The sequence below is a fragment of the Salvelinus fontinalis genome, chromosome 7, assembly GCF_029448725.1.
Source record: "Salvelinus fontinalis isolate EN_2023a chromosome 7, ASM2944872v1, whole genome shotgun sequence".
Taxonomy (NCBI): domain Eukaryota; kingdom Metazoa; phylum Chordata; class Actinopteri; order Salmoniformes; family Salmonidae; genus Salvelinus; species Salvelinus fontinalis.
In genome coordinates, this window is record NC_074671.1 from 62,808,635 (window position 1) to 62,836,206 (window position 27,572).

General features: G+C 48.9%; 1 protein-coding gene across 4 annotated transcripts in view; it reads right to left on the reverse strand.

The window, feature by feature from the left end:
• Nucleotides 1-19,628, reverse strand: part of LOC129859984 (dystrophin-like) — a 186,264-nt gene extending 166,636 nt beyond the window's left edge. For all 4 annotated transcript variants that reach the window (XM_055930280.1, XM_055930278.1, XM_055930279.1 and 1 more), the window contains exons 1-8: nt 19,507-19,628; nt 9,085-9,297; nt 6,557-6,670; nt 5,377-5,532; nt 4,633-4,803; nt 2,674-2,856; nt 1,593-1,727; nt 1,011-1,160 (exon numbers count right to left, since the gene is read on the reverse strand). In XM_055930280.1, the coding sequence (XP_055786255.1) occupies nt 1,011-1,160; nt 1,593-1,727; nt 2,674-2,856; nt 4,633-4,803; nt 5,377-5,532; nt 6,557-6,670; nt 9,085-9,297; nt 19,507-19,533 (1,149 nt within the window). In that variant the 5' untranslated portion in view covers nt 19,534-19,628. The remainder of the gene's footprint in view (nt 1-1,010; nt 1,161-1,592; nt 1,728-2,673; nt 2,857-4,632; nt 4,804-5,376; nt 5,533-6,556; nt 6,671-9,084; nt 9,298-19,506) is intronic.
• Nucleotides 19,629-27,572: the final 7,944 nt, after the last annotated feature.

A 27,572-nucleotide genomic window follows, 5' to 3' on the forward strand; every position in this document is an offset into this window, starting at 1 on the left:
TTCTATGCCTTCCACTAGATGTCAACAGTCTTTAGAAATTGTTTCAGGCTTGTATTCTGAAAAATGAGAAAGTAAGAGCAGTCTGAATGAGTGGACCCTAAAGTGTCACAGAGCATTTTCATGCGCACGACCGAGAGAGTGCCTTTCTTGTTTACCTTTTATATTGACAACGTTATTGTCCGGTTTAAATATTATCGATTATTTAGGCTAAAAACAACCTGGGGATTGAATATAAACATCGTTTGACATGTTTCTATGAACTTTACGGATACAATTTGGATTTTTTTGTCTGTCTGTTTTGACTGCGTTTGAGCCTGTGGATTACTGAAGAAAACGCGCAAACAAAACTGAGGTTTTTGGATATAAAGAGACTTTATCGAACAAAAGGAACATTTATTGAGTAAATGAATGTCTGCTGAGTGCAACCATATGAAGATCATGAAAGGTAAGGGATTAATTTTATCTCTATTTCTGACTTGTGTAACTGTTCTACTTGGCTGGTTACTGTTTCTAATGATTTGTCTGCTGGGCTATGTTCTCAAATAATCGTAAGGTATGCTTTCGCCGTAAAGCATTTAAAAAATCTGACACTGTGGTTGGATTCACAAGAAGTTAATCTTTAAACCTATGTAAAATATGTTATGTTTTCTGAATTTTTATAATGAGTATTTCTGCATTTGAATTTGGCGCCCAGCAGTTTCACTGGCTGTTGAAGAGGTGGGACGCTACCGTCTCACGTGCCCAAAAGAGGTTAATACCTTTTCTGTTAGGGAAAATCAAGTCTGACATTTTAGAGTGGAAATTACACACTTCAGAAGCCTTTTTAAACCTTGAATAAATCAAATCAAAGTTTATTTGTCGCGCGCGCCGAATACAACAGGTGTAGACCTTACAGTGAATACACTACATGCTTGCATTTTCTACTGTGCAGGAAAATTCTCAGCAACGAAAGAGTGATCAAATTAAGATCCTACATCTGTATGTGTGTATGTTTAACACAGAGGCCTCACCCTCTGCATCAGTTCATCCCAGCGTGTGTTGAAGGCATCTAGTTTGTGCTGGATCATTTGATCCAGAACTCCTCCGTCCATCAGGGTCTGAGACAGCTCTCTGATCTGGTTCCTCCCATCTTCAGGGTGACGCAGCAATGTGTCCAGGGCCTGGACACACAAACACACACACACACACACACACACACACACACACACACACACACACGCACACACACGCGCACAAGCGCACGCGCACACGCACACGCACACGCACACACACCCTTTAGTTTTTATTTTAAGCCAATCATTGTCCAGCATATTCACCCTCCCTCTGTCTGGGCCGTACCTGGTATCACTAATACAGAGAAAGGTATGACTGACTCTGGACAAATCTTAGGGAAAACGGTTGTTCCTCTTTTGGGTTTTGACATGAACCTTGACCAGAGGCTGTAGCTGCTGCCATTATTGGTCAATAGCTGCAGTCTGAAGGCTGATGAATGGAGCCCCCCAGGAACGATATAACGACAGAGTGGGGTGAACCCCTAGGAGAGGGTCTGTCAGTGGTGAAAGGTCAAAGGTGAAAGGTTAGAGGTGACTCACATCAAGGGCCTCACAGAGCTCCTCTGCTCCCCCCTGGATGCTGTCTGTCTCATCTAGCTTCTGCTCCAGCTGGTCCAGCCAGCCGTTCTCCTGCTCCAGGTAGGACAGCAGCTCACACCAACACGCCCACACCTCCTACAGACCAGGGGAGGGAGAGAGGTGAAAACAGAAAGAAAGAAGGGAGAGTGAGTGTGAGAGAGAAATGGTTTGTGTGATAGAGGGTGAAATGTGTCCAGTGAAAGTAGATGAAAACAGATAAGAGAGAAACAAAGACTCATTGATATTCTGTTATGTTTCGTCTATAGATTGTACTATGTGTTTGTAATACCAGGAACATTGATTTTGTGAGGTGAGAGCTCCACGAAGGGGAGGATTAGAGGGGTGAGAGGTAGTGAAGTGTGTGTGTGTGTGTGTGTGTGTGTGTGTGTGTGTGTGTGTGTGTGTGTGTGTGTGTGTGTGTGTGTGTGTGTGTGTGTGTGTGTGTGTGTGTGTGTGTGTGTGTGTGTGTGTGTGTGTGTGTGTGCCTGCCTGTGCTCATGCCTGCGTGTGTGTGCTGTACTGTCCAGTATCTATCCGGTATCTGTCAAGTATTTGTCCAGTATTTGTAGAGGTATCTGTCCGGTATCTGTCCGGTATCTGTCCAGTATTTGTCTGGTATCTGTTCGGTATTTGGCCGGTATCTGTCCAGTATCTGTCCAGTATTTGTCCTGTATCTGTCCAGTATTTGTCCGGTATCTGTCCAGTATTTGTCCGGTATCTGTCCAGTATTTGTACGGTATCTGTCCAGTATTTGTACGGTATCTGTCCAGTATTTGTCCGGTAACTGTTCAGTATTTGTCCGGTATCTGTCCAGTATTTGTCCGGTATCTGTCCAGTATTTGCCAGGTATCTGTCCAGTATTTGTCCGGTATCTGTCCAGTATTTGTCAGGTATCTGTCCAGTATTTGTCCGGTATCTGTCCAGTATCTGTCCGGTATTTGTCCGGTAACTGTCCAGTATTTGTCCAGTAACTGTCCAGTATTTGTCCGGTATCTGTCCAGTATTTGTCCGGTATCTGTCCAGTATTTGTCCGGTATCGTACCTCCAGGGTTTTACACTTGCCGTCCAGGCGGCTGCAGAGTCTCTGGTAGTTAGCGGTCAGCACGACTAGCTCTGCCTTGAGGGCATCGTGGGCGGCCGGAGGGGCTTTGGAGATGAAACTGTTCACAGAGTCAGTCAGCAGCTTCACCTTCAGCTCTTTAGAGTGGACCTCCTCTTGACCCTTCTACAGAGAGAACAGAGAGATGGAGAGAGAATAAGAGAGGGGAGGAGAGAGGGGGAGGGAGGAGGGGGTGAGAGACAGAGAGAACAGAGAGATGGAGAGAGATTAAGAGAGGGGAGGAGGGAGTGAGAGACAGAGAGAACAGAGAGATGGAGAGAGATTAAGAAAGAAGAGGAGAGAGGGGGAGGGAGGAGGGAGTGAGAGACAGAGAGAACAGAGAGATGTAGAGAGATTAAGAAAGAGGAGGAGAGAGGGTGAGGGAGGAGGGAGTGAGAGACAGAGAGAACAGAGAGATGGAGAGAGATTAAGAAAGAGGAGGAGAGAGGGGGAGGGAGGAGGGGGTGAGAGACAGAGAGAGAATAAGAAAGAGGAGGAGAGAGGAGGAGGGAGGAGGGAGTGAGAGACAGAGAGAGAATAAGAAAGAGGAGGAGAGAGGAGGAGGGAGGAGGGAGTGAGACACAGAGAGAGACTTTTGTGAGTGTAATGTTTACTGTTCATTTTTATTGTTTATTTCACATCTGTTTATTATCTATTTCTCTTGCTTTGGCAATGTAAACATTTGTTTCCCATGTCAATAAAGCCCTTAAATTGAATTGAATTAAAGAGAAGGGAGGAGAAGTGAGACAGAAAATGTGAGGGGACAAGAGGGGAGAGAGTGTAGGAGAGGGGAGAGAGGGTAGGAGAGGGAAGAGAGTGTAGGAGAGGGGAGAGAGGGTAGGAGAGGGGAGAGAGAGTAGGAGAGGGGAGAGAGGGTAGGAGAGGGGAGAGAGGGTAGGAGAGGGGAGAGAGGGTAGTAGAGGGGAGAGAGGGTAGGAGAGGGGAGTGAGGGTAGGAGAGGGGAGAGAGGGTAGGAGAGGGGAGAGAGGGTAGGAGAGGAGAGAGTGTAGGAGAGGGGAGAGAGGGTAGTAGAGGGGAGAGAGGGTAGGAGAGGGGGGAGAGGGGAGAGAGAGAGGGGGATCGAGAACAGAGACAAAAAGAGATGAAGAGATACAAAGAGCGCAAAGAGAGAGAAAGAGAGAGATGAAGAGATGGCAGGAGGGAGAGAGAGAGAGCACAGTGGAGGGAGACAGAAAGATAAAGAGATGGCAGAAGGGAGACAGAAAGAGAGATGAAGAGATGGCAGGAGGGAGAGAGAGAGAGAGCACAGTGGAGGGAGACAGAGAGTGAGAGAGCACAGTGGAGGGAGACAGAGAGAGAGAGAGCACAGTGGAGGGAGACAGAGAGAGAGCACAGTGGAGGGAGACAGAGAGAGAGAGAGAGAGAGCACAGTGGAGGGAGACAGAGAGAGAGCGCAGTGGAGGGAGACAGAGAGAGAGCACAGTGGAGGGTGACAGAGAGAGAGCACAGTGGAGGGAGACAGAGAGAGAGAGAGCACAGTGGAGGGAGACAGAGAGAGAGCACAGTGGAGGGAGACAGAGAGAGAAAGAGAGAGAGAGATGCTTATCTTACTGCTCTTTGTTGTAGAAATGCATTACTGACAACAACAGTTATTGAGCTAGAATTAAAGAGGATAAAGACAGGGGGAATGAGGGGGAGAGAGGGAGGGAGATGATCAAAGGGAGAGAGGGAGGGAGAGAACAAGAGAGAGAGAGAGAGAGAGAGAGAGAGAGAGAGAGAGGGAGGGAGAGTGTTGGAGGCAGGTCAGTGCTTAGATTAGAGTATGGTTTAGGTGAGTGCCCAGGATTGGCTATAGGGAAGTTTGGCCATAAGGATGGATGATTGGTCAACACCCCCCCCCCCACACACACACACACTCCCCCCTCCCCACACACACCCGACCTTGAGTTCCTCCACAGCCTTGCGTAGCTCCTCAGGGGTCTGGTAGGTGAAGTCTCTCTCCAGATAGTCCTCCTCAGCCTGAGTGATCCACTCCTGCATCTCAGCCATCTCCTTCCTCAGGCTCATGGTCTTGTCCAGACCCCCTTTCAGAGCGGACTTCTTAGCATAGGCCTGGAGACACACACACACACACACACACACACACACACACACACACACACACACACACACACACACACACACACACACACACACACACACACACACACACACACACACACACACACACACACACACACACACACACACCATGAATACACAGGCAATAACAACAGATGATATGTCAGGACAGGGATGGATGGAATCAAAGCTTGGGTGGGTACGGTGTGTGTGTGTGTGTTTGATCGTGTGTGTGTGTGTGTTTGCTCGTATGTGTGTGTGTGTTTGCTCGTATGTGTGTGTGTGTGTGTTTGCTCGTATGTGTGTGTGTGTGTTTGATCGTAGTGTGTGTGTGTGTTTAATCATGATCGTGTGTGTGTGTGTGTTTGCTCGTATGTGTGTGTGTATGTTTGATCGTAGTGTGTGTGTGTGTTTGATCGTGATCGTGTGTGTGTGTGTTTGATCGTGATCGTGTGTGTGTATGTTTGATCGTAGTGTGTGTGTGTGTTTGATCGTGATCGTGTGTGTGTGTGTTTGATCGTGATCGTGTGTGTGTGTGTTTGATCGTAGTGTGTGTGTGTGTACCTGTTTGCAGATTATCTCCCACATAGCGTTCAGCTCATCGAGCTCCTTCTGCAGTTGGATGGCGAATGGTGGCTCCGCCTCTGTCTTCAGAGACACGCCCACCTCATTGATGCCGTTCAGACTGGGTTGGATGGTGTGGATGTCATTCACCAGGGCCTAGCCAATCCCAACAGAGACACAGGGGATATGACTAATAGAAAAGGATGTGTGACAGAGAGATGTTCACTTATACTGTATTTACTGGGCTGTATGCCCTAGGGCTCATTTACTGGGTTGTATGCCCTAGGGCTCATTTACTGGGCTGTATGCCCTAGGGCTCATTTACTGGGTTGTATGCCCTAGGGCTCATTTACTGGGCTGTATGCCCTAGTGCTCATTTACTGGGCTGTATGCCATAGGGCTCATTTACTGAGCTGTATGCCCTAGGGCTCATTTACTGGGCTGTATGCCCTAGGGCTCATTTACTGGGCTGTATGCCCTAGGGCTCATTTACTGGGCTGTATGCCCTAGGGCTCATTTACTGGGCTGCATGCCCTAGGGCTCATTTACTGGGCTGTATGCCCTAGGGCTCATTTACTGGGCTGCATGCCCTAGGGATCATTTACTGGGCTGTATGCCCTAGTGCTCATTTACTGGGCTGTATGCTCTAGGGATCATTTACTGGACTGTATGGCCTAGGGGTAATTTACTGGGGTGACGTTTAGAGGTCACAATTCCTCTGCTAAAAATAGAGGGTTGCCAGCTGAGAGAAGGTGAATGACAGGTTGCCAGCTGAGAGAAGGTGAATGACAGGTTGCCAGCTGAGAGAAGGTGAATGACAGGTTGCCAGGTGAGAGAAGGTGAATGACAGGTTGCCAGCTGAGAGAAGGTGAATGACCGGTTGCCAGGTGGGAGAAGGTGAATGACATGTTGCCAGGTGGGAGAAGGTGAATGACATGTTGCCAGGTGAGAGAAGGTGAATGACAGGTTGCCAGGTGAGAGAAGGTGAATGACAGGTTGCCAGGTGAGAGAAGGTGAATGACAGGTTGCCATGAGAGAGAAGGTGAATGACAGGTGGCCAAGTGAGAGAAGGTGAATGACAGGTGGCCATGTGAGAGAAGGTGAATGACAGGTTGCCAGGTGAGAGAAGGTGAATGACAGGTTGCCAAAGAGAAGGTGGAAGAAGGTTGCCAGGTCTTACAGTGCACTGCTCCAGCTGTTTCTGCAGGGCCTCTGAGTCCCCCAGCGCTGGCCACTCCTCATTCAGGAACACGTCAACATCAGCCATCCACTTCCTCAGAGTCTTCACGTCATTCTGAGAGACACAGACAGATAGGTTGACAGACAGCACAGAACTGACAATGTGCTTAGAGTCATTTATAGCCGCACACACAAACAAAGTCAGAAACATGTCAGCGGCACCCATCCACTTCCTCTGTGTCTTCACATCATGATGCAGACACTGACAGCAAAGACCACATTGATATTGTCCTCCTTACAGTCATTTACACAGGAACATATGGTATACTCACTCACAGATCTATCGAAATCTCTTCATCTCTGTCTCTATCTCTTCATCTCTGTCTCTATCTCTTCATCTCTGTCTCTATATCTCTGTCTATATCTCTTCATCTCTGTCTCTATCTCTTCATCTCTGTCTCTATCTCTTCATCTCTGTCTCTATTGCTTCATCTCTGTCTCTATCTCTTCATCTCTGTCTCTATCTCTTCATCTCTGTCTCTATCTCTTCATCTCTGTCTCTATCTCTTCATCTCTGTCTCTATCTCTCTGTCTATATCTCTTCATCTCTGTCTCTATCTCTTCATCTCTGTCTCTATTGCTTCATCTCTGTCTTTATTGCTTCATCTCTGTCTGTATTGCTTCATCTCTGTCTCTATCGCTTCATCTCTGTCTCTATCTCTTCATCTCTGTCTCTATCTCTTCATCTCTGTCTCTATCTCTTCATCTCTGTCTCTATCTCTTCATCTCTGTCTCTATCTCTTCATCTCTGTCTCTATTGCTTCATCTCTGTCTCTATCTCTTCATCTCTGTCTCTATCTCTTCATCTCTGTCTCTATTGCTTCATCTCTGTCTCTATCTCTTCATCTCTGTCTCTATCTCTTCATCTTTGTCTCTTCATCTCTGTCTCTATCTCTTCATCTCTGTCTCTATCTCTTCATCTTTGTCTCTTCATCTCTGTCTCTATCTCTTCATCTCTGTCTCTATCTCTTCATCTTTGTCTCTTCATCTCTGTCTCTATCTCTTTATCTCTGTCTCTATCTCTTTATCTCTGTCTCTATCTCTTCATCTCTGTCTCTATCTCTTCATCTCTGTCTCTATCTCTTCATCTCTGACTCTTCATCTCTGTCTCTATCTCTGTCTCTATCACTTCAATTCAATTCAATTCAATTCAATTCAAGGGGCTTTATTGGCATGGGAAACATATGTTAACATTGCCAAAGCAAGTGAGGTAGATAATATACAAAACAAAGCTTAATCTCTGTCTCTATCTCTGTCTCTATTTCTCTATTTCTTCATCTCTATCTCTTCATCTTCATCTCTGTCTCTATCTCTGTCTCTATCTCTTCATCTCTGTCTCTATCTCTGTCTCTATCTCTTCATCTCTGTCTCTTCATCTCTGTCTCTATCTCTTCATCTCTGTCTCTATCTCTTCATCTCTGTCTCTATCACTTCAATTCAATTCAATTCAATTCAATCCAAGGGGCTTTATTGGCATGGGAAACATATGTTAACATTGCCAAAGCAAGTGAGGTAGATAATATACAAAACAAAGCTTAATCTCTGTCTCTATCTCTGTCTCTATTTCTTCATCTCTGTCTCTTCATCTCTGTCTCTATCTCTGTCTCTATCTCTGTCTCTATTTCTTCATCTCTGTCTCTTCATCTCTGTCTCTATCTCTGTCTCTATCTCTGTCTCTATTTCTTCATCTCTGTCTCTTCATCTCTGTCTCTATCTCTTCATCTCTGTCTCTATTTCTTCATCTCTGTCTCTTCATCTCTGTCTCTATCTCTTCATCTCTGTCTCTATTTCTTCATCTCTGTCTCTATCTCTTCATCTCTGTCTCTATCTCTTCATCTCTGTCTCTTCATCTCTGTCTCTATCTCTTCATCTCTGTCTCTATTTCTTCATCTCTGTCTCTATCTCTTCATCTCTGTCTCTATCTCTTCATCTCTGTCTCTATCTCTTCATCTCTGTCTCTTCATCTCTGTCTCTATCTCTGTCTCTATCTCTTCATCTCTGTCTCTATCTCTTCATCTCTGTCTCTTCATCTCTGTCTCTATCTCTGTCTCTATCTCTGTCTCTATTTCTTCATCTCTGTCTCTTCATCTCTGTCTCTATCTCTTCATCTCTGTCTCTATTTCTTCATCTCTGTCTCTATCTCTTCATCTCCGTCTCTTCATCTCTGTCTTTATCTCTGTCTCTATCTCTGTCTCTATCTCTTCATCTCTGTCTCTATCTCTTCATCTCTGTCTCTATCTCTTCATCTCTGTCTCTATCTCTTCATCTCTGTCTCTATCTCTTCATCTCTGTCTCCCTCTCTCTCACCCTCCCTCTCTCCATCCCTCTCTCCCTTTCCCACTCTCTATCTCTCTCTCTCGCTCTCCTTCTCCCTCGTTCTACTCTCGCTCCCTTTATTTCGCTCTCTTCCTACTCCCTCTCCCTCTCTCTCGCAGCACAACCCCCACCCCCCTCCAACCCCCACGGTACCTGGAACTGCAGTAATTTAGCCATAAGCTCTGTTATCTTGGTCGCCTGTTCCCCTAGCGTTGAGGACAGGCGTCTCCAGCGAGTCATGATGCTGTCCATCTCTGTCCTGTACTTGTGACTGATCTCTGGAGGGGCCTTCTGAAAAACCTGGTCCACTGTAGACGTCAGGTAGTCCACCTCCCTCTGGTGCTCTGCAAGCGCAACCTGCATTACCTGTGGGGAAGGACATGGAGATGGTTGTACTCAATACAGGGGGAATCCCAACTTTCACATTTTCACTGAAGTTTCTTATTGATATCAATGTATGATTAAGAGAAAATGTTAGTTATGATTTGGCCATATGAGAACTTTTTAGCAGGATAGTTATTTTAAATCCATGGATGATAGCCACCCAGAGGGGGCACTGAGAGGAAGATGGAGAGATTTGTTTTTTGGGGGGGAGCACAGAAAGATCCCCCCGTGGTTTTTTATTCATTTTTGGTGCATGGAGGTTAATGCAAACCAGAGGCAGCTAAAGAGTAGCTTTGAGGACTATGACTGTAGTCCAAATGGACCCCTAGCCCCTCTGTCCTCTCTGTCTAGGGCAGGCCTGTTGACCCCTAGCAGCTCTGCCCTCTCTGTCTAGAGAGAAGGGCCTGGTGACCCCTAGCCCCTCTGCCCTCTCTGTCTAGAGAGAAGGGCCTGTTGACCCCTAGCAGCTCTGCCCTCTCTGTCTAGGGAGAAGGGCCTGGTGACCCCTAGCCCCTCTGCCCTCTCTGTCTAGGGAGAAGGGCCTGGTGACCCCTAGCCCCTCTGCCCTCTCTGTCTAGAGAGAAGGGCCTGGTGACCCCTAGCCCCTCTTCCCTCTCTGTCTAGGGAGAAGGGCCTGGTGACCCCTAGCCCCTCTGCCCTCTCTGTCTAGGGAGAAGGGCCTGGTGACCCCTAGCCCCTCTGCCCTCTCTGTCTAGGGAGAAGGGCCTGGTGACCCCTAGCCCCTCTGCCCTCTCTGTCTAGAGAGAAGGGCCTGGTGACCCCTAGCCCCTCTGCCCTCTCTGTCTAGGGAGAAGGGCCTGGTGACCCCTAGCCCCTCTGCCCTCTCTGTCTAGGGAGAAGGGCCTGGTGACCCCTAGCCCCTCTGCCCTCTCTGTCTAGGGAGAAGGGCCTGGTGACCCCTAGCCCCTCTGCCCTCTCTGTCTAGGGAGAAGGGCCTGGTGACCCCTAGCCCCTCTGCCCTCTCTGTCTAGGGAGAAGGGCCTGGTGACCCCTAGCCCCTCTGTCCTCTCTGTCTAGGGAGAAGGGCCTGGTGTCCCCTAGCCCCTCTGCCCTCTCTGTCTAGAGAGAAGGGCCTGGTGACCCCTAGCCCCTCTTCCCTCTCTGTCTAGGGAGAAGGGCCTGGTGACCCCTAGCCCCTCTGCCCTCTCTGTCTAGGGAGAAGGGCCTGGTGACCCCTAGCCCCTCTGCCCTCTCTGTCTAGGGCAGGCCTGGTGACCCCTAGCCCCTCTTCCCTCTCTGTCTAGGGAGAAGGGCCTGTTGACCCCTAGCCCCTCTGTCCTCTCTGTCTAAGGAAAGGGCCTGGTGACCCCTAACCCCTCTGCCCTCTCTGTCTAGAGAGAAGGGCCTGGTGACCCCTAGCAGCTCTGCCCTCTCTGTCTAGGGAAAGGGCCTGGTGACCCCTAGCCCCTCTGTCCTCTCTGTCTAGAGAGAAGGGCCTGGTGACCCCTAGCCCCTCTGCCCTCTCTGTCTAGAGAGAAGGGCCTGGTGACCCCTAGCCCCTCTGCCCTCTCTGTCTAGAGAGAAGGGCCTGGTGACCCCTAGCCCCTCTGCCCTCTCTGTCTAGGGCAGGCCTGGTGACCCCTAGCCCCTCTGCCCTCTCTGTCTAGAGAGAAGGGCCTGGTGACCCCTAGCCCCTCTGCCCTCTCTGTCTAGGGAGAAGGGCCTGGTGACCCCTAGCCCCTCTGTCCTCTCTGTCTAGAGAGAAGGGCCTGGTGACCCCTAGCCCCTCTGCCCTCTCTGTCTAGAGAGAAGGGCCTGTTGACCCCTAGCCCCTCTGCCCTCTCTGTCTAGGGCAGGCCTGGTGACCCCTAGCCCCTCTGCCCTCTCTGTCTAGAGAGAAGGGCCTGTTGACCCCTAGCCCCTCTGCCCTCTCTGTCTAGGGAGAAGGGCCTGGTGACCCTTAGCCCCTCTGCCCTCTCTGTCTAGAGAGAAGGGCCTGGTGACCCCTAGCCCCTCTGCCCTCTCTGTCTAGAGAGAAGGGCCTGTTGACCCCTAGCCCCTCTGCCCTCTCTGTCTAGGGAGAAGGGCCTGGTGACCCCTAGCCCCTCTGCCCTCTCTGTCTAGGGAGAAGGGCCTGTTGACCCCTAGCCCCTCTGCCCTCTCTGTCTAGGGAGAAGGGCCTGGTGACCCCTAGCCCCTCTGCCCTCTCTGTCTAGGGCAGGCCTGTTGACCCCTAGCCCCTCTGCCCTCTCTGTCTAGAGAGAAGGGCCTGGTGACCCCTAGCCCCTCTGCCCTCTCTGTCTAGGGAGAAGGGCCTGGTGACCCCTAGCCCCTCTGCCCTCTCTGTCTAGAGAGAAGGGCCTGGTGACCCCTAGCCCCTCTGCCCTCTCTGTCTAGGGAGAAGGGCCTGTTGACCCCTAGCCCCTCTGCCCTCTCTGTCTAGAGAGAAGGGCCTGGTGACCCCTAGCCCCTCTGTCCTCTCTGTCTAGGGAGAAGGGCCTGTTGACCCCTAGCCCCTCTGCCCTCTCTGTCTAGGGAGAGGACCTGGTGACCCCTAGCCTCTCTGCCCTCTCTGTCTAGAGAGAAGGGCCTGTTGACCCCTAGCCCCTCTGCCCTCTCTGTCTAGGGAGAATGGCCTGGTGACCCCTAGCCCCTCTGCCCTCTCTGTCTAGGGAGAAGGGCCTGTTGACCCCTAGCCCCTCTGCCCTCTCTGTCTAGGGAGAAGGGCCTGGTGACCCCCAGCCCCTCTGCCCTCTCTGTCTAGGGCAGGCCTGTTGACCCCTAGCCCCTCTGCCCTCTCTGTCTAGAGAGAAGGGCCTGGTGACCCCTAGCCCCTCTGCCCTCTCTGTCTAGGGAGAAGGGCCTGGTGACCCCTAGCCCCTCTGCCCTCTCTGTCTAGAGAGAAGGGCCTGGTGACCCCTAGCCCCTCTGCCCTCTCTGTCTAGAGAGAAGGGCCTGTTGACCCCTAGCCCCTCTGCCCTCTCTGTCTAGAGAGAAGGGCCTGGTGACCCCTAGCCCCTCTGTCCTCTCTGTCTAGGGAGAAGGGCCTGTTGACCCCTAGCCCCTCTGCCCTCTCTGTCTAGGGAGAGGACCTGGTGACCCCTAGCCCCTCTGCCCTCTCTGTCTAGAGAGAAGGGCCTGTTGACCCCTAGCCCCTCTGCCCTCTCTGTCTAGGGAGAATGGCCTGGTGACCCCTAGCCCCTCTGCCCTCTCTGTCTAGGGAGAAGGGCCTGGTGACCCCTAGCCCCTCTGCCCTCTCTGTCTAGGGAGAATGGCCTGGTGACCCCTAGCCCCTCTGCCCTCTCTGTCTAGGGAGAATGGCCTGGTGACCCCTAGCCCCTCTGCCCTCTCTGTCTAGGGAGAAGGGCCTGGTGACCCCTAGCCCCTCTGCCCTCTCTGTCTAGAGAGAAGGGCCTGTTAACCCCTAGCCCCTCTGCCCTCTCTGTCTAGAGAGAAGGGCCTGGTGACCCCTAGCCCCTCTGCCCTCTCTGTCTAGGGAGAAAGGCCTGTTGACCCCTAGCCCCTCTGCCCTCTCTGTCTAGGGAGAGGGCCTGGTGACCCCTAGCCCCTCTGTCCTCTCTGTCTAGGGAGAAAGGCCTGTTGACCCCTAGCCCCTCTGCCCTCTCTGTCTAGAGAGAAGGGCCTGGTGACCCCTAGCCCCTCTGCCCTCTCTGTCTAGGGCAGGCCTGGTGACCCCTAGCCCCTCTGTCCTCTCTGTCTAGAGAGAAGGGCCTAGTGATCCCTAGCCCCTCTGCCCTCTCTGTCTAGGGAGAAGGGCCTGGTGACCCCTAGCCCCTCTGCCCTCTCTGTCTAGGGAGAAGGGCCTGGTGACCCCTAGCCCCTCTGCCCTCTCTGTCTAGGGCAGGCCTGTTGACCCCTAGCCCCTCTGCCCTCTCTGTCTAGAGAGAAGGGCCTGGTGACCCCTAGCCCCTCTGCCCTCTCTGTCTAGGGAGAAGGGCCTGGTGACCCCTAGCCCCTCTGCCCTCTCTGTCTAGAGAGAAGGGCCTGGTGACCCCTAGCCCCTCTGTCCTCTCTGTCTAGGGAGAAGGGCCTGTTGACCCCTAGCCCCTCTGCCCTCTCTGTCTAGGGAGAGGGCCTGGTGACCCCTAGCCCCTCTGCCCTCTCTGTCTAGAGAGAAGGGCCTGTTGACCCCTAGCAGCTCTGCCCTCTCTGTCTAGGGAGAAAGGCCTGGTGACCCCTAGCAGCTCTGCCCTCTCTGACTAGAGAGAAGGGCCTGGTGACCCCTAGCAGCTCTGCCCTCTCTGTCTAGGGAGAAAGGCCTGGTGACCCCTAGCCCCTCTGCCCTCTCTGTCTAGGGAGAAGGGCCTGGTGACCCCTAGCCCCTCTGCCCTATCTGTCTAGGGAGAATGGCCTGGTGACCCCTAGCCCCTCTGCCCTCTCTGTCTAGGGAGAATGGCCTGGTGACCCCTAGCCCCTCTGCCCTCTCTGTCTAGGGAGAATGGCCTGGTGACCCCTAGCCCCTCTGCCCTCTCTGTCTAGGGAGAAGGGCCTGGTGACCCCTAGCCCCTCTGCCCTCTCTGTCTAGGGAGAATAGCCTGGTGACCCCTAGCCCCTCTGCCCTCTCTGTCTAGGGAGAATGGCCTGGTGACCCCTAGCCCCTCTGCCCTCTCTGTCTAGGGAGAGGGCCTGGTGACCCCTAGCCCCTCTGTCCTCTCTGTCTAGGGAGAAAGGCCTGTTGACCCCTAGCCCCTCTGCCCTCTCTGTCTAGGGAGAGGGCCTGGTGACCCCTAGCCCCTCTGCCCTCTCTGTCTAGGGAGAAAGGCCTGTTGACCCCTAGCCCCTCTGCCCTCTCTGTCTAGAGAGAAGGGCCTGGTGACCCCTAGCCCCTCTGTCCTCTCTGTCTAGAGAGAAGGGCCTGGTGATCCCTAGCCCCTCTGCCCTCTCTGTCTAGGGAGAAAGGCCTGTTGACCCCTAGCCCCTCTGCCCTCTTTGTCTAGGGCAGGCCTGGTGACCCCTAGTCCCTCTGCCCTCTCTGTCTAGGGAGAAGGGCCTGGTGACCCCTAGCCCCTCTGCCCTCTCTGTCTAGGGAGAGGGCCTGGTGACCCCTAGCCCCTCTGCCCTCTCTGTCTAGGGAGAAAGGCCTGTTGACCCCTAGCCCCTCTGCCCTCTCTGTCTAGGGCAGGCCTGGTGACCCCTAGCCCCTCTGTCCTCTCTGTCTAGAGAGAAGGGCCTGGTGATCCCTAGCCCCTCTGCCCTCTCTGTCTAGGGAGAAAGGCCTGTTGACCCCTAGCCCCTCTGCCCTCTCTGTCTAGGGCAGGCCTGGTGACCCCTAGTCCCTCTGCCCTCTCTGTCTAGGGAGAAGGGCCTGGTGACCCCTAGCCCCTCTGCCCTCTCTGTCTAGGGAGAAGGGCCTGTTGACCCCTAGCCCCTCTGCCCTCTCTGTCTAGGGAGAAGGGCCTGGTGACCCCTAGCCCCTCTGTCCTCTCTGTCTAGGGAGAAGGGCCTGGTGACCCCTAGCCCCTCTGCCCTCTCTGTCTAGGGAGAAAGGCCTGTTGACCCCTAGCCCCTCTGCCCTCTCTGTCTAGAGAGAAGGGCCTATCGGTCAATTGGAGATTTGGGACTTTTTATCAAGGACTTTTTAGAGCACAGAAAGTTCAGTGTTGGCTATCGGGTTAATGGTAGCCGGAGGCTGATGAAGACAGATTAATAATCATAATATGTACGTTAGAACTGTCTGGGAATCAGCCAAGACAAGTAGGCTAGAAAATCATGACAACTTGAGAGAGTGGATTTACCCTTTAACAAATAAACACTAGATAACAGTACTATTCATACTATATGTGGCGGTGTGACGATGTGAAAACAATCAATGCTCAAACAAAACACACAACATTAGTTTGACTGTTTAGCCAATAAGGGGCAGTATCCCCTCCCTCCCTCTCCAACCTGTTGGGTCAATACTAGGGCTCACTAATGAAGCTATGAGATATAACGGCCTCAGGGTAAATGTCTCCTGGAGAATCACAGGACAGAGAGAAGAGACAGGTGTTCATCTCCAGGTTTCTGTAATCATGGCCGGTGGTGGTAGGTAGCCGCTCTGGGTCTGTATGGTTAAGACTTGAAGTTTAAAAAGATGTATAGAAGCAGAAAGAGACATCAACGTATAGGCCTATAGGCATTTTCTCTCTGGGGAGGGATCAAGTTGTTTAGTATTGGTGTGAACACCTTTATATCCATCGTAATGAGAGATATTGATATTGTGTTTATTATAATATCCAAGAACAGTAACTGAGGACAAGCTTAGAAAAAATGTATCGTAACGATTAGAATATTTTAGCAAATGACTATGCAGAGATGTTCTACTGACTACTCCTAGATAGCACGAAGAAGGGAGAAGATTCCTTCTGTGAGGAATAACATCCTAGCTAAGATTCCACCCTGCTTCCCTGTGAGGTAAAACGTCCTAACTAAGATTCCACCCTGCTGCCTTGTGAAGTAGAACATCCTAACTAAGATTCTACTCTGCTGCCCTGTGAGGTAGAACATCCTAACTAAGATTCCACCCTGCTGCCCTGTGAGGTAGAACATCCTAACTAAGATTCCACCCTGATGCCCTGTAAGGTAGAACATCCTAACTAAGATTCCACCCTGCTGCCCTGTGAGGTAGAACATCCTAACTAAGATTCCACCCTGCTGCCTTGTGAGGTAAAACATCCTAACTAAGATTCCACCCTGCTGCCCTGTGAGGTAGAACATCCTAACTAAGATTCCTTCCTGCTGCCTTGTGAGGTAAAACATCCTAACTAAGATTCCACCCTGCTGCCCTGCGAGATAGAACATCCTAACTAAGATTCCACCCTGCTGCCCTGTGAGGAAAACATCCTAACTAAGATTCCTCCCTGCTGCCTTGTGAGGTAGAACATCCTAACTAAGATTCCACCCTGCTGCCCTGCGAGATAGAACATCCTAACTAAGAGTCCACCCTGCTGCCCTGTGAGGAAAACATCCTAACTAAGATTCCACCCTGCTGCCCTGTGAGGTAGAACATCCTAACTAAGATTCCACCCTGCTGCCCTGTGAGGAAAACATCCTAACTAAGATTCCACCCTGCTGCCCTGTGAGGTAGAACATCCTAACTAAGATTCCACCCTGCTGTCCTGTGAGGTTGAACATCCTAACTAAGATTCCACCCTGCTGTCCTGTGAGGTAGAACATCCTAACTAAGATTCCACCCTGCTGCCCTGTGAGGAAAACATCCTAACTAAGATTCCACCCTGCTGCCCTGTGAGGTAGAACATCCTAACTAAGATTCCACCCTGCTGCCCTGTGAGGTAGAACATCCTAACTAAGATTCCACCCTGCTGCCTTGTGAGGTAGAACATCCTAACTAAGATTCCACCCTGCTTCCCTGTGAGGTAGAACATCCTAACTAAGATTCCTCCCTGCTGCCCTGTAAGGTAGAACATCCTAACTAAGATTCCACCCTGCTGCCCTGTGAGGTAGAACATCCTAACTAAGATTCCACCCTGCTGCCCTGTGAGGTAGAACATCCTAACTAAGATTCCATCCTGCTGCCCTGCGAGGTAGAACATCCTAACTAAGATTCCACCCTGCTGCCCTGTGAGGTAGAACATCCTAACTAAGATTCCACCCTGCTGCCCTGTGAGGTAGAACATCCTAACTAAGATTCCACCCTGCTGCCCTGTGAGGTAGAACATCCTAACTAAGATTCCACCCTGCTGCCCTGTGAGGTAGAACATCCTAACTAAGATTCCACCCTGCTGCCCTGTGAGGTAGAACATCCTAACTAAGATTCCACCCTGCTGCCCTGTGAGGTAGAACATCCTAACTAAGATTCCACCCTGCTGCCCTGTGAGGTAGAACATCCTAACTAAGATTCCACCCTGCTGCCATGTGAGGTAGAACATCCTAACTAAGAGTCCACCCTGCTGCCATGTGAGGTAGAACATCCTACTGTAACTACAGTGCCTTGCAAAATTATTCATCCCCCTTGGCATTTTTCCTATTTTGTTGCTTTACAACATGTAATTGAAATAGATTTTTATTTGGATTCCATGTAATGGACATACACAAAATAGTCCAAATGGGTGAAAAAAATTACTTGTATCAAAAAATTGGAAAATATAAAAAACGGAAAAGTGGTGCGTGCATATGTATTGCGATGAAGCCCCTTTTGCTATGAAGCCCCTAAATAAGATCTGGTGCAACCACTTACCTTCAGAAGTCACATAATTAGTTAAAGTCCACCTGTGTGCAATCTGTCACATGATCTCAACATATATACACCTGTTCTGAAAGGCCCAAGAGTCTGCAACACCACCAAGCAAGCGGTACCATAAAGACCAAGGAGCTCTCCAAACAGGTCAGGGACAAAGTTGTGGAGAAAAACAGATCAGGGTTGGGTTATAAAAAAATATCCACAACTTTGAACATCCCACGGAGCACCATTAAATCCATTATTAAAAAATGGAAAGAATATGGCACCACAACAAACCTGCCAAGAGAGGGCCGGCCACCAAAACTCACAGACCAGTCAAGGAGGGCATTAATCAGAGGCAGCAAAGAGACCAAAGTTAACCCTGAAGGAGCTGCAAAGCTCCAAAGCGGAGATTGCAGTATCTGTCCATAGGACCATTTTAAGCCATACACACCACAGAGCTGGGCTTTACGGAAGAGTGGCCAGAAAATAATCAGCAAACATGTTTGCTGTTCGTCAGAATGCTTGTGGGAGAGTCCCCAAACATATGGAAGAAGGTATTCTGGTCAGATGAGACTAAAATTTAGCTTTTTGACCATCAAGGAAAACGCTATGTCTGGCGCAAACCCAACACCTCCCATCACCCCGAGGACACCATCCCCACAGTGAAGCATGGTGGTGGCAGCATCATGCTGTGGGGATGTTTTTCATCGGCAGGGACTGGGAAACTGGTCAGAATTGAAGGAATGATGGATGGCGCTAAATACTGGGAAATTCTTGAGGGAAACCTGTTTCAGTCTTCCAGAGATTTGAGACTGGGACGGAGGTTCATCTTCCAGCAGGACAATGACCCTAAGCATACTGCTAAAGCAACACTCGAGTGATTTAAGGGGAAACATTTAAATGTCTTGAATTGGCCTAGTCAAAGCCCAGACCTCAATCCAATTGAGAATCTGTGGTATAAACCTAACGGAACTCATCCAACTTGAAGGAGCTGGAGCAGTTTTGCCTTGAAGAATGGGCAAAAATCCCAGTGGCTAGATGTGCCAAGCTTATAGAGACATACCCCAAGAGACTTGCAGCTGTAATTGCTGCAAAAGGTGTCTCTACAAAGTATTGACTTTGGGGGGGTGAATAGTTATGCATGCTCAAGGTTTCTGTTTTTTTGTCTTATTTGTTGTTTGTTTCACAATCAAAAATATTTTCAAAGTGGTAGGGATGTTGTGTAAATCAAATGATACAAACCCCCCAAAAATCAATTTTAATTCCAGGTTGTAAGGCAACAAAATAGGAAAAATGCCAAGGGGGTGAATACTTACGCAAGCCACTGTATGTCAGGTTAAACTGATCTGACCTTGGATTTAAAGTCTCAGAGAACATCCATTTAGCACCAGAACTTAATAAAAACAACAACAAGGCCATAAAAAGTGTTAGTGTTTTTATGCGGTGATTCATTTTGGCACAATAACAAGGTAAAATCAGTCTAATCCTTATGAAGTGCACTCATTTTGACCAGAGCCTATATCTGGTCAAAAGTAGTGCATTACATAGGGAACGGGGTGCCATTTGGGACACAGCCTTAGTCCGTGCTGTGTGGCAGTAACCCTGGGACATCCATAGATAGAGAGATGGAAAAACACACTGATTTGATCCTCTGGGTCTTCCTCTGTCGTCAATAACATTTCTCCATTTCTCATAATTGCAGTGAGGCGCTGCTCTGCTCTGTTAGTGCTCTCTGAATGTAAAGCAGTAGTGAACAACTATTTATCCTGGCAGCCCTGCTGGTATCTCCTCATCAAGAGTTACTGCACTTTCACTGAACTAGATCGTCATGTGAAGCAGCCTCTTGTTTCTGGTCTTGTCTTGACTGTTAATACGTTGATTCAGTACGCGGGCTGTTCAACTAGGTTGCATTAACAGTGTGCAAGCAGAAATTGTTACGGGTGTTTTGTGGCAGAATCCTCATAATAAAACAGAATAAAACAGACAGCCACCCAGCCAACCAGTCAGCCAGACACACAGCCAACCAGACATCCAGAGTGGTTCAGTACCTTGACATCCTTCAGCCTCCCCTCCATGACAGGGTATTCAGTGACGGCTGTAGAGGGGATGGTTAGCCTCGCCTCACACTGCTGTAACCAGGCCAACAGAGTAGATACTGTCTCCTTATAGAGCACTGGAGGAAGGCTCTCCTGAACTGGAGGGAGAGATACAATAACGGTTATGGGATGGAGGGAGGGAGGGATCGAGAGCTGGATGGATGGATGAATGGATGGATAGATGGAGGGATGGGTGGATGGACGGACAGACAGACATACAAATGGATGGAAATATGGATTCATTAATTGACTGACTGACTGCTTGATGGATCGATTGATTGATTCATCTGATTTGGCAGATCCATTGGGGATGTAAATATAATTTATCCACTAAGATACTGTATGCGTTGCCTGTGAGCAATTGAGTGTGTTGGTGTCCAGGTTCTACCACTTCACTATAATATACTATATACCCACAGCCCTTCTGGCCTGCTATCAGACTCTACCACTTCACTATAATATACTATATACCCACAGCCCTTCTGGCCTGCTATCAGACTCTACCACTTCACTATAATATACTATATACCCACAGTCCTTCTGGCCTGCTGTCAGGCTCTACCACTTCACTATAATATACTATATACCCACAGTCCTTCTGGCCTGCTGTCAGGTTCTACCACTTCACTATAATATACTATATACCCACAGTCCTTCTGGCCTGCTGTCAGACTCTACCACTTCAATATAATATACTATAAACCCACAGTCCTTCTGGCCTGCTGTCAGGCTCTACCACTTCACTATAATATACTATATACCCACAGTCCTTCTGGCCTGCTGTCAGGTTCTACCACTTCACTATAATATACTATATACCCACAGCCCTTCTGGCCTGCTGTCAGGCTCTACCACTTCACTATAATATACTATATACCCACAGTCCTTCTGGCCTGCTGTCAGGTTCTACCACTTCACTATAATATACTATATACCCACAGTCCTTCTGGCCTGCTGTCAGGCTCTACCACTTCACTATAATATACTATATACCCACAGTCCTTCTGGCCTGCTGTCAGGCTCTACCACTTCACTATAATATACTATAAACCCACAGTCCTTCTGGCCTGCTGTCAGACTCTACCACTTCACTATAATATATTATATACCCACAGTCCTTCTGGCCTGCTGTCAGACTCTACCACTTCACTATAATATACTATATACCCACAGCCCTTCTGGCCTGCTGTCAGACTCTACCACTTCACTATAATATACTATATACTCACAGCCCTTCTGGCCTGCTGTCAGGCTCTACCACTTCACTATAATATACTATATACCCACAGCCCTTCTGGCCTGCTGTCAGGCTCTACCACCTCACTATAATATACTATATACCCACAGCCCTTCTGGCCTGCTGTCAGGCCCTACCACTTCACTATAATACACTATATACCCACAGTCCTTCTGTCCTGCTGTCAGACTCTACCACTTCACTATAATATACTATATACCCACAGCCCTTCTGGCCTACTGTCAGGCTCTACCACTTCACTATAATAGACTACACTGCTCAAAAAAATTAAGGGAACACTTAAACAACACAATGTAACTCCAAGTCAATCACACTTCTGTGAAATCAAACTGTCCACTTAGGAAGCAACACTGATTGACAATAAATTTCACATGCTGTTGTGCAAATGGAATAGACAAAAGGTGGAAATTATAGGCAATTAGCATGACACACCCAATAAAGGAGTGGTTCTGCAGGTGGTGACCACAGACCACTTCTCAGTTCCTATGCCTCCTGGCTGATGTTTTGGTCACTTTTGAATGCTGGCGGTGCTTTCACTCTAGTGGTAGCATGAGACGGAGTCTACAACCCACACAAGTGGCTCAGGTAGTGCAGCTCATCCAGGATGGCACATCAATGCGAGCTGTGGCAAGAAGGTTTGCTGTGTCTGTCAGCGTAGTGTCCAGAGCATGGAGGCGCTACCAGGAGACAGGCCAGTACATCAGGAGACGTGGAGCAAGGAGGAGCACTGCCAGAGCCCTGCAAAATGACCTCCAGCAGGCCACAAATGTGCAGGTAAAGAATGCGCAACAGTAGAGGCGCAACAGCGCCTCTTCAACCTCAGGAGGCTGAAGAAATTTGGCTTGTCACCGAAAACACTCACAAACTTTTACAGATGCACAATCGAGAACATCCTGTCGAGCTGTATCACAGCCTGGTACGGCAACTCTCCGCCCACAACCGTAAGGCTCTCCGGAGGTTAGTGCGGTCTTCACAACGCATCACCGGGGGCAAACTACCTGCCCTCCAGGACACCTACACCACCCGATGTCACAGGAAGGCCATAAAGATCATCAAGGACAACAACCAACCGAGCCACTGCCGGTTTACCCCGCTTTCATCCAGAAGGCGAGGTCAGTACAGGTGCATCAAAACGGGGACAGAGAGACTGAAAAACAGCTTATATCTCAAGGCCATCAGACTGTTAAACAGCCATCACTAACATTGAGTGGCTGCTGGCAACATACTGACTCAAATCTCTAGCCACTTTAATAATAAAAAATTGGATGTAATAAATGTATCACTAGTCACTTTAAACAATGCCACTTTATGTAATGTTTACATACCCTACATTACTCATCTCATATGTATATACTGTACTCTATACCATCTAGATATTACTGCATGGTCGGAACTAGAAGCACAAGCATTTTGCTACACTCGCATTAACATCTGCTAGCCATGTGTATGTGACCAATAAAATTTGTTTTGATTTGATACAGACACACTTTGTACTTGAAACGTAATGGAGCATACATTAGGCATATTTCTATTCCCTGTGAGTAGAGGACCCATGTGTTAATACACTTTCTATCATTTACCCCTCTGTGTTCATATTACTGTTCTCTGATAAGCCCATTCACACACACACACACACACACACACACACACACACACACACACACACACACACACACACACACACACACACACACACACACACACACACACACACACACACACACACACACACACACACACACACACACACACACACACACACACACAGAGCAGCTGAACCAGCCAGCTCCCTCTCTCCCTCTCTGACATCCACTCTGCATATGGAGATGAGAACAAACCGTCCTGCTGTGTTCTGCTTCCTCCTCTCTAAAATACCCTCCTCTCCTCTAAAACACCCTCCTCTCCTCTAAAATACCCTCCTCTCCTCTAAAACACCCTCCTCTCCTCTAAAATACCCTCCTCTCCTCTAAAACACCCTCCTCTCTAAAATACCCTCCTCTCCTCTAAAATACCCTCCTCTCCTCTAAAACACCCTACTCTCCTCTAACATACCCTCCTCTCTAAAACACCCTCCTCTCCTCTAAAATACCCTCCTCTCCTCTAAAACACCCTCCTCTCATTAAATGCCCTCCTCTCCTCTAAAATACCCTCCTCTCCTCTAAAATACCCTCCTCTCCTCTAAAATACCCTCTTCTCCTCTAAAATACCCTCCTCTCCTCTAAAATACCCTCCTCTCCTCTAAAATACCCTCCTCTCCTGTAAAACATCCTCCTCTCCTCTAAAATACCCTACTCTCCTCTCCTCTAACATACCCTCCTCTCTAAAATACCCTCCTCTCCTCTAAAATACCCTCCTCTCCTCTAAAACATCCTCCTCTCCTCTAAAATACCCTCCTCTCCTCTAAAATACCCTCCTCTCCTCTAAAACACCCTCCTCTCCTCTAAAATACCCTCCTCTCCTCTAAAATACCCTCCTCTCCTCTAAAATACCCTCCTCTCCTCTAAAATACCCTCCTCCTCTAAAATACCCTCCTCTCCTCTAAAATACCCTCCTCCTCTAAAATACCCTCTTCTCCTCTAAAATACCCTCCTCTCCTCTAAAATACCCTCCTCCTCTAAAATACCCTCCTCTCCTGTAAAACATCCTCCTCTCCTCTAAAATACCCTACTCTCCTCTCCTCTAACATACCCTCCTCTCTAAAATACCCTCCTCTCCTCTAAAATACCCTCCTCTCCTCTAAAACATCCTCCTCTCCTCTAAAATATCCTCCTCTCCTCTAAAATACCCTCCTCTCCTCTAAAATACCCTCCTCTCCTCTAAAATACCCTCCTCTCTAAAATACCCTCCTCTCCTCTAAAATACCCTCCTCTCTAAAATACCCTCCTCTCCTCTAAAATACCCTCCTCTCCTCTAAAATACCCTCCTCTCTAAAATACCCTCCTCTCCTCTAAAATACCCTCCTCTCTAAAATACCCTCCTCTCCTCTAAAATACCCTCCTCTCCTCTAAAATACCCTCCTCTCCTCTAAAATACCCTCCTCTCCTCTAAAATACCCTCCTCTCCTCTAAAATACCCTCCTCTCCTCTAAAACATCCTACTCTCTAACATTCTCTCCTCTCCTCTAAAACATCCTACTCTCCTCTAAAATACCCTCCTCTCCTCTAAAATACCCCCCTCTCCTCTAAAATACCCTCCTCTCCTCTAAAACATCCTCCTCTCCTCTAAAATACCCTCCTCTCCTCTAAAACATCCTCCTCTTCTCTAAAATACCCTCCTCTCCTCTAAAACATCCTACTCTCCTCTAAAATGCCCTCCTCTCCTCTAAAACATCCTACTCTCCTCTAAAATACCCTCCTCTCCTCTAAAATACCCTCCTCTCTAAAATACCCTCCTCTCCTCTAAAACATCCTACTCTCCTCTAAAATGCCCTCCTCTCCTCTAAAATACCCTCCTCTCCTCTAAAATACCCTCCTCTCTAAAATACCCTCCTCTCCTCTAGAACATCCTACTCTCCTCTAAAATGCCCTCCTCTCCTCTAAAATACCCTCCTCTCCTCTAAAACATCCTACTCTCCTCTAAAATGCCCTCCTCTCCTCTAAAACATCCTACTCTCCTCTAAAATACCCCCCCTCTCCTCTAAAATACCCCCCTCTCCTCTAAAATACCCTCCTATCCTCTAAAACATCCTCCTCTCCTCTAAAATACCCCCCTCTCCTCTAAAACATCCTTCTTTCCCCCTCTCCTCTAAAATACCCTCCTCTCCTCTCCTGTTCTCCTCTAAAACATCCTCCTCTCCTCTAAAACATCCTTCTCTCCTGTTCTCCTCTAAAATATCATCACCTCTAAAATAATCTCCTCCAAAATAATCTCCTCTCCTCTAAAATCTCCACTCCTCTAAAATATCCCCCTCTACTCTAAAATAACCTCTTCTCCTTCTCTCCTCTAAAAAATCCTCCTCCTCTCTAAAATATTATACTCTCCTCTCTCTCTGTCCCACGTGCCACAGCACTTATCTCTCCCAAACCCAAACCCTCACCTATTAACCCCTAACCCTCACCTATTAACCCCTAACCCTCACCTATTAACCCCTAACCCTCACCTATTAACCCCTAACCCTCACCTATTAACCCCTAACCTTCACCTATTAACCTCTAACCCTCACCTATTAACCCCTAACCCTCACCTATTAACCCCTAACCCTCACCTATTAACCCCTAACCCTCACCTATTAACCCCTAACCCTCACCTATTAACCCCTAACCTTCACCTGTTAACCCCTAACCCTCACCTGTTAACCCCTAACCCTCACCTATTAACCCCTAACCCTCACCTATTAACCCCTAACCCTCACCTATTAACCCCTAACCTTCACCTGTTAACCCCTAACCCTCACCTGTTAACCCCTAACCCTCACCTGTTAACCCCTAACCCTAACCCTCACCTGTTAACCCCTAACCTTCACCTGTTAACCCCTAACCCTCACCTGTTAACCCCTAACCCTCACCTGTTAACCCCTAACCCTCACCTATTAACCCCTAACCCTCACCTATTAACCCATAACCCTCACCTATTAACCCCTAACCCTCACCTATTAACCCCTAACCTTCACCTGTTAACCCCTAACCCTCACCTATTAACCCCTAACCCTCACCTATTAACCCCTAACCCTCACCTGTTAACCCCTAACCCTCACCTATTAACCCCTAACCTTCACCTGTTAACCCCTAACCCTCACCTATTAACCCCTAACCTTCACCTGTTAACCCCTAACCCTCACCTATTAACCCCTAACCCTCACTTACTAACCCCTAACCTTCACCTGTTAACCCCTAACCCTCACCTGTTAACCCCTAACCCTCACCTATTAACCCCTAACCTTCACCTGTTAACCCCTAACCCTCACCTGTTAACCCCTAACAATCAGAAGTTGACCAGGTGTGGTGTGCTTTTTCTCTTCCCTCATGACCCCTTTCTGTGTTCCTGTGTGTAAGTGCAAGCCTGCATTGTGTTTGTGTCCTGCTCCATATTCTCACCCAGCACCAGCTGTCTCTCTCGGGCCTGGAGCTCATCCAGGACCTGCTGGTGATGCTGTGTGAAGTCAGTGATGTCTGCATCGAAGAAGACAGGAGCATTCTCCTTCTCCCTAAGTGCCTTCAGCTTCTCCTTTAGCAGGTTGACCTGGGGCTCCAGAGAGGAGAAACGAGCTATCTCCTCCTGGGGGGGGGGGGGGGGGGGTAGGGGGGAGGAGGAGGAGGGAGGTAGGGAGAGGAGGAGGGGGGGAGAGGAGGAAAGGAGGAGGGGGGGATAGGGAGAGGAGAGGGGAGGAGGAGAGGGTTGGGAGAAGAGGGGAGATGGGAGGGAGGAGGAGAGGAGGAGAGGGTAGGAGAGGGGAAGAGGGAGAGGAGGAGGGGGTTGGGAGAAGAGGTGGGAGAGGGGGGGGGAAGTGGAGGGGGGGAGACGATGAGGAGGGAAGAAGGGGTGAGGGGGAGTGAAAGGGAGAAAAAAGGAGAGAGTGAGACAGAGACAGATCAGCAGAAAGCAAGAGAAAAAAGACAGGAAGAGAGGAAGACAGGAAGAGATGAAGACAGAAACGTTTGACCCAAGTTAAACAATTTAACGGCAATGCTACCAAATACTAATTGAGTGTATGTAAACTTCTGACCCACTGGGAATGTGATGAAAGAAATAAAAGCTGAAATAAATCATTCTCTCTACTATTATTCTTATATTTCACATTCTTAAAATAAAGAAGTGAACCTAACTGACCTAAGACAGGGCATTGTTACTAGGATTAAATGCCAGGAATTGTGAAAAACTGAGTTTAAATGTATTTGGCTAAGGTGTATGTGAACTTCCGACTTCAACTGTATATATAAATAATCAGATTAGGTCTTAGTATCCAAGTCTAATCAATCAGATGGGGTCTTAGTATCCAAGTCTAATCTACCAGAGGGGGTCTTAGTATCCAAGTCTAATCTACCAGAGGGGTCTTAGTATCCAAGTCTAATCTACCAGAGGGGGTCTTAGTATCCAAGTCTAATCTACCAGAGGGGGTCTTAGTATCCAAGTCTAATCTATTTGAGGGGTCTTAGTATCCAAGTCTAATCTACCAGAGGGGTCTTAGTATCCAAGTCTAATCTATCAGAGGGGGTCTTAGTATCCAAGTCTAATCTATCAGAGGGGGTCTTAGTATCCAAGTCTAATCTATCAGAGGGGGTCTTAGTATCCAAGTCTAATCTATCAGAGGGGGTCTTAGTATCCAAGTCTAATCTATCAGAGGGGTCTTAGTATCCAAGTCTAATCTATTTGAGGGGTCTTAGTATCCAAGTCTAATCTACCAGAGGGGGTCTTAGTATCCAAGTCTAATCTATCAGAGGGGTCTTAGTATCCAAGTCTAATCTACCAGAGGGGTCTTAGTATCCAAGTCTAATCTATTTTAGGGGGTCTTAGTACCCAAGTCTAATCTACCAGAGGGGGTCTTAGTATCCAAGTCTAATCTATCAGAGGGGGTCTTAGTATCCAAGTCTAATCTATCAGAGGGGTCTTAGTATCCAAGTCTAATCTATTTGAGGGGTCTTAGTATCCAAGTCTAATCTATCAGAGGGGGTCTTAGTATCCAAGTCTAATCTATTTGAGGGGTCTTAGTATCCAAGTCTAATCTATCAGAAGGGGTCTTAGTATCCAAGTCTAATCTATTTGAGGGGTCTTAGTATCCAAGTCTAATCTATTTGAGGGGTCTTAGTATCCACGTCTAATCTAT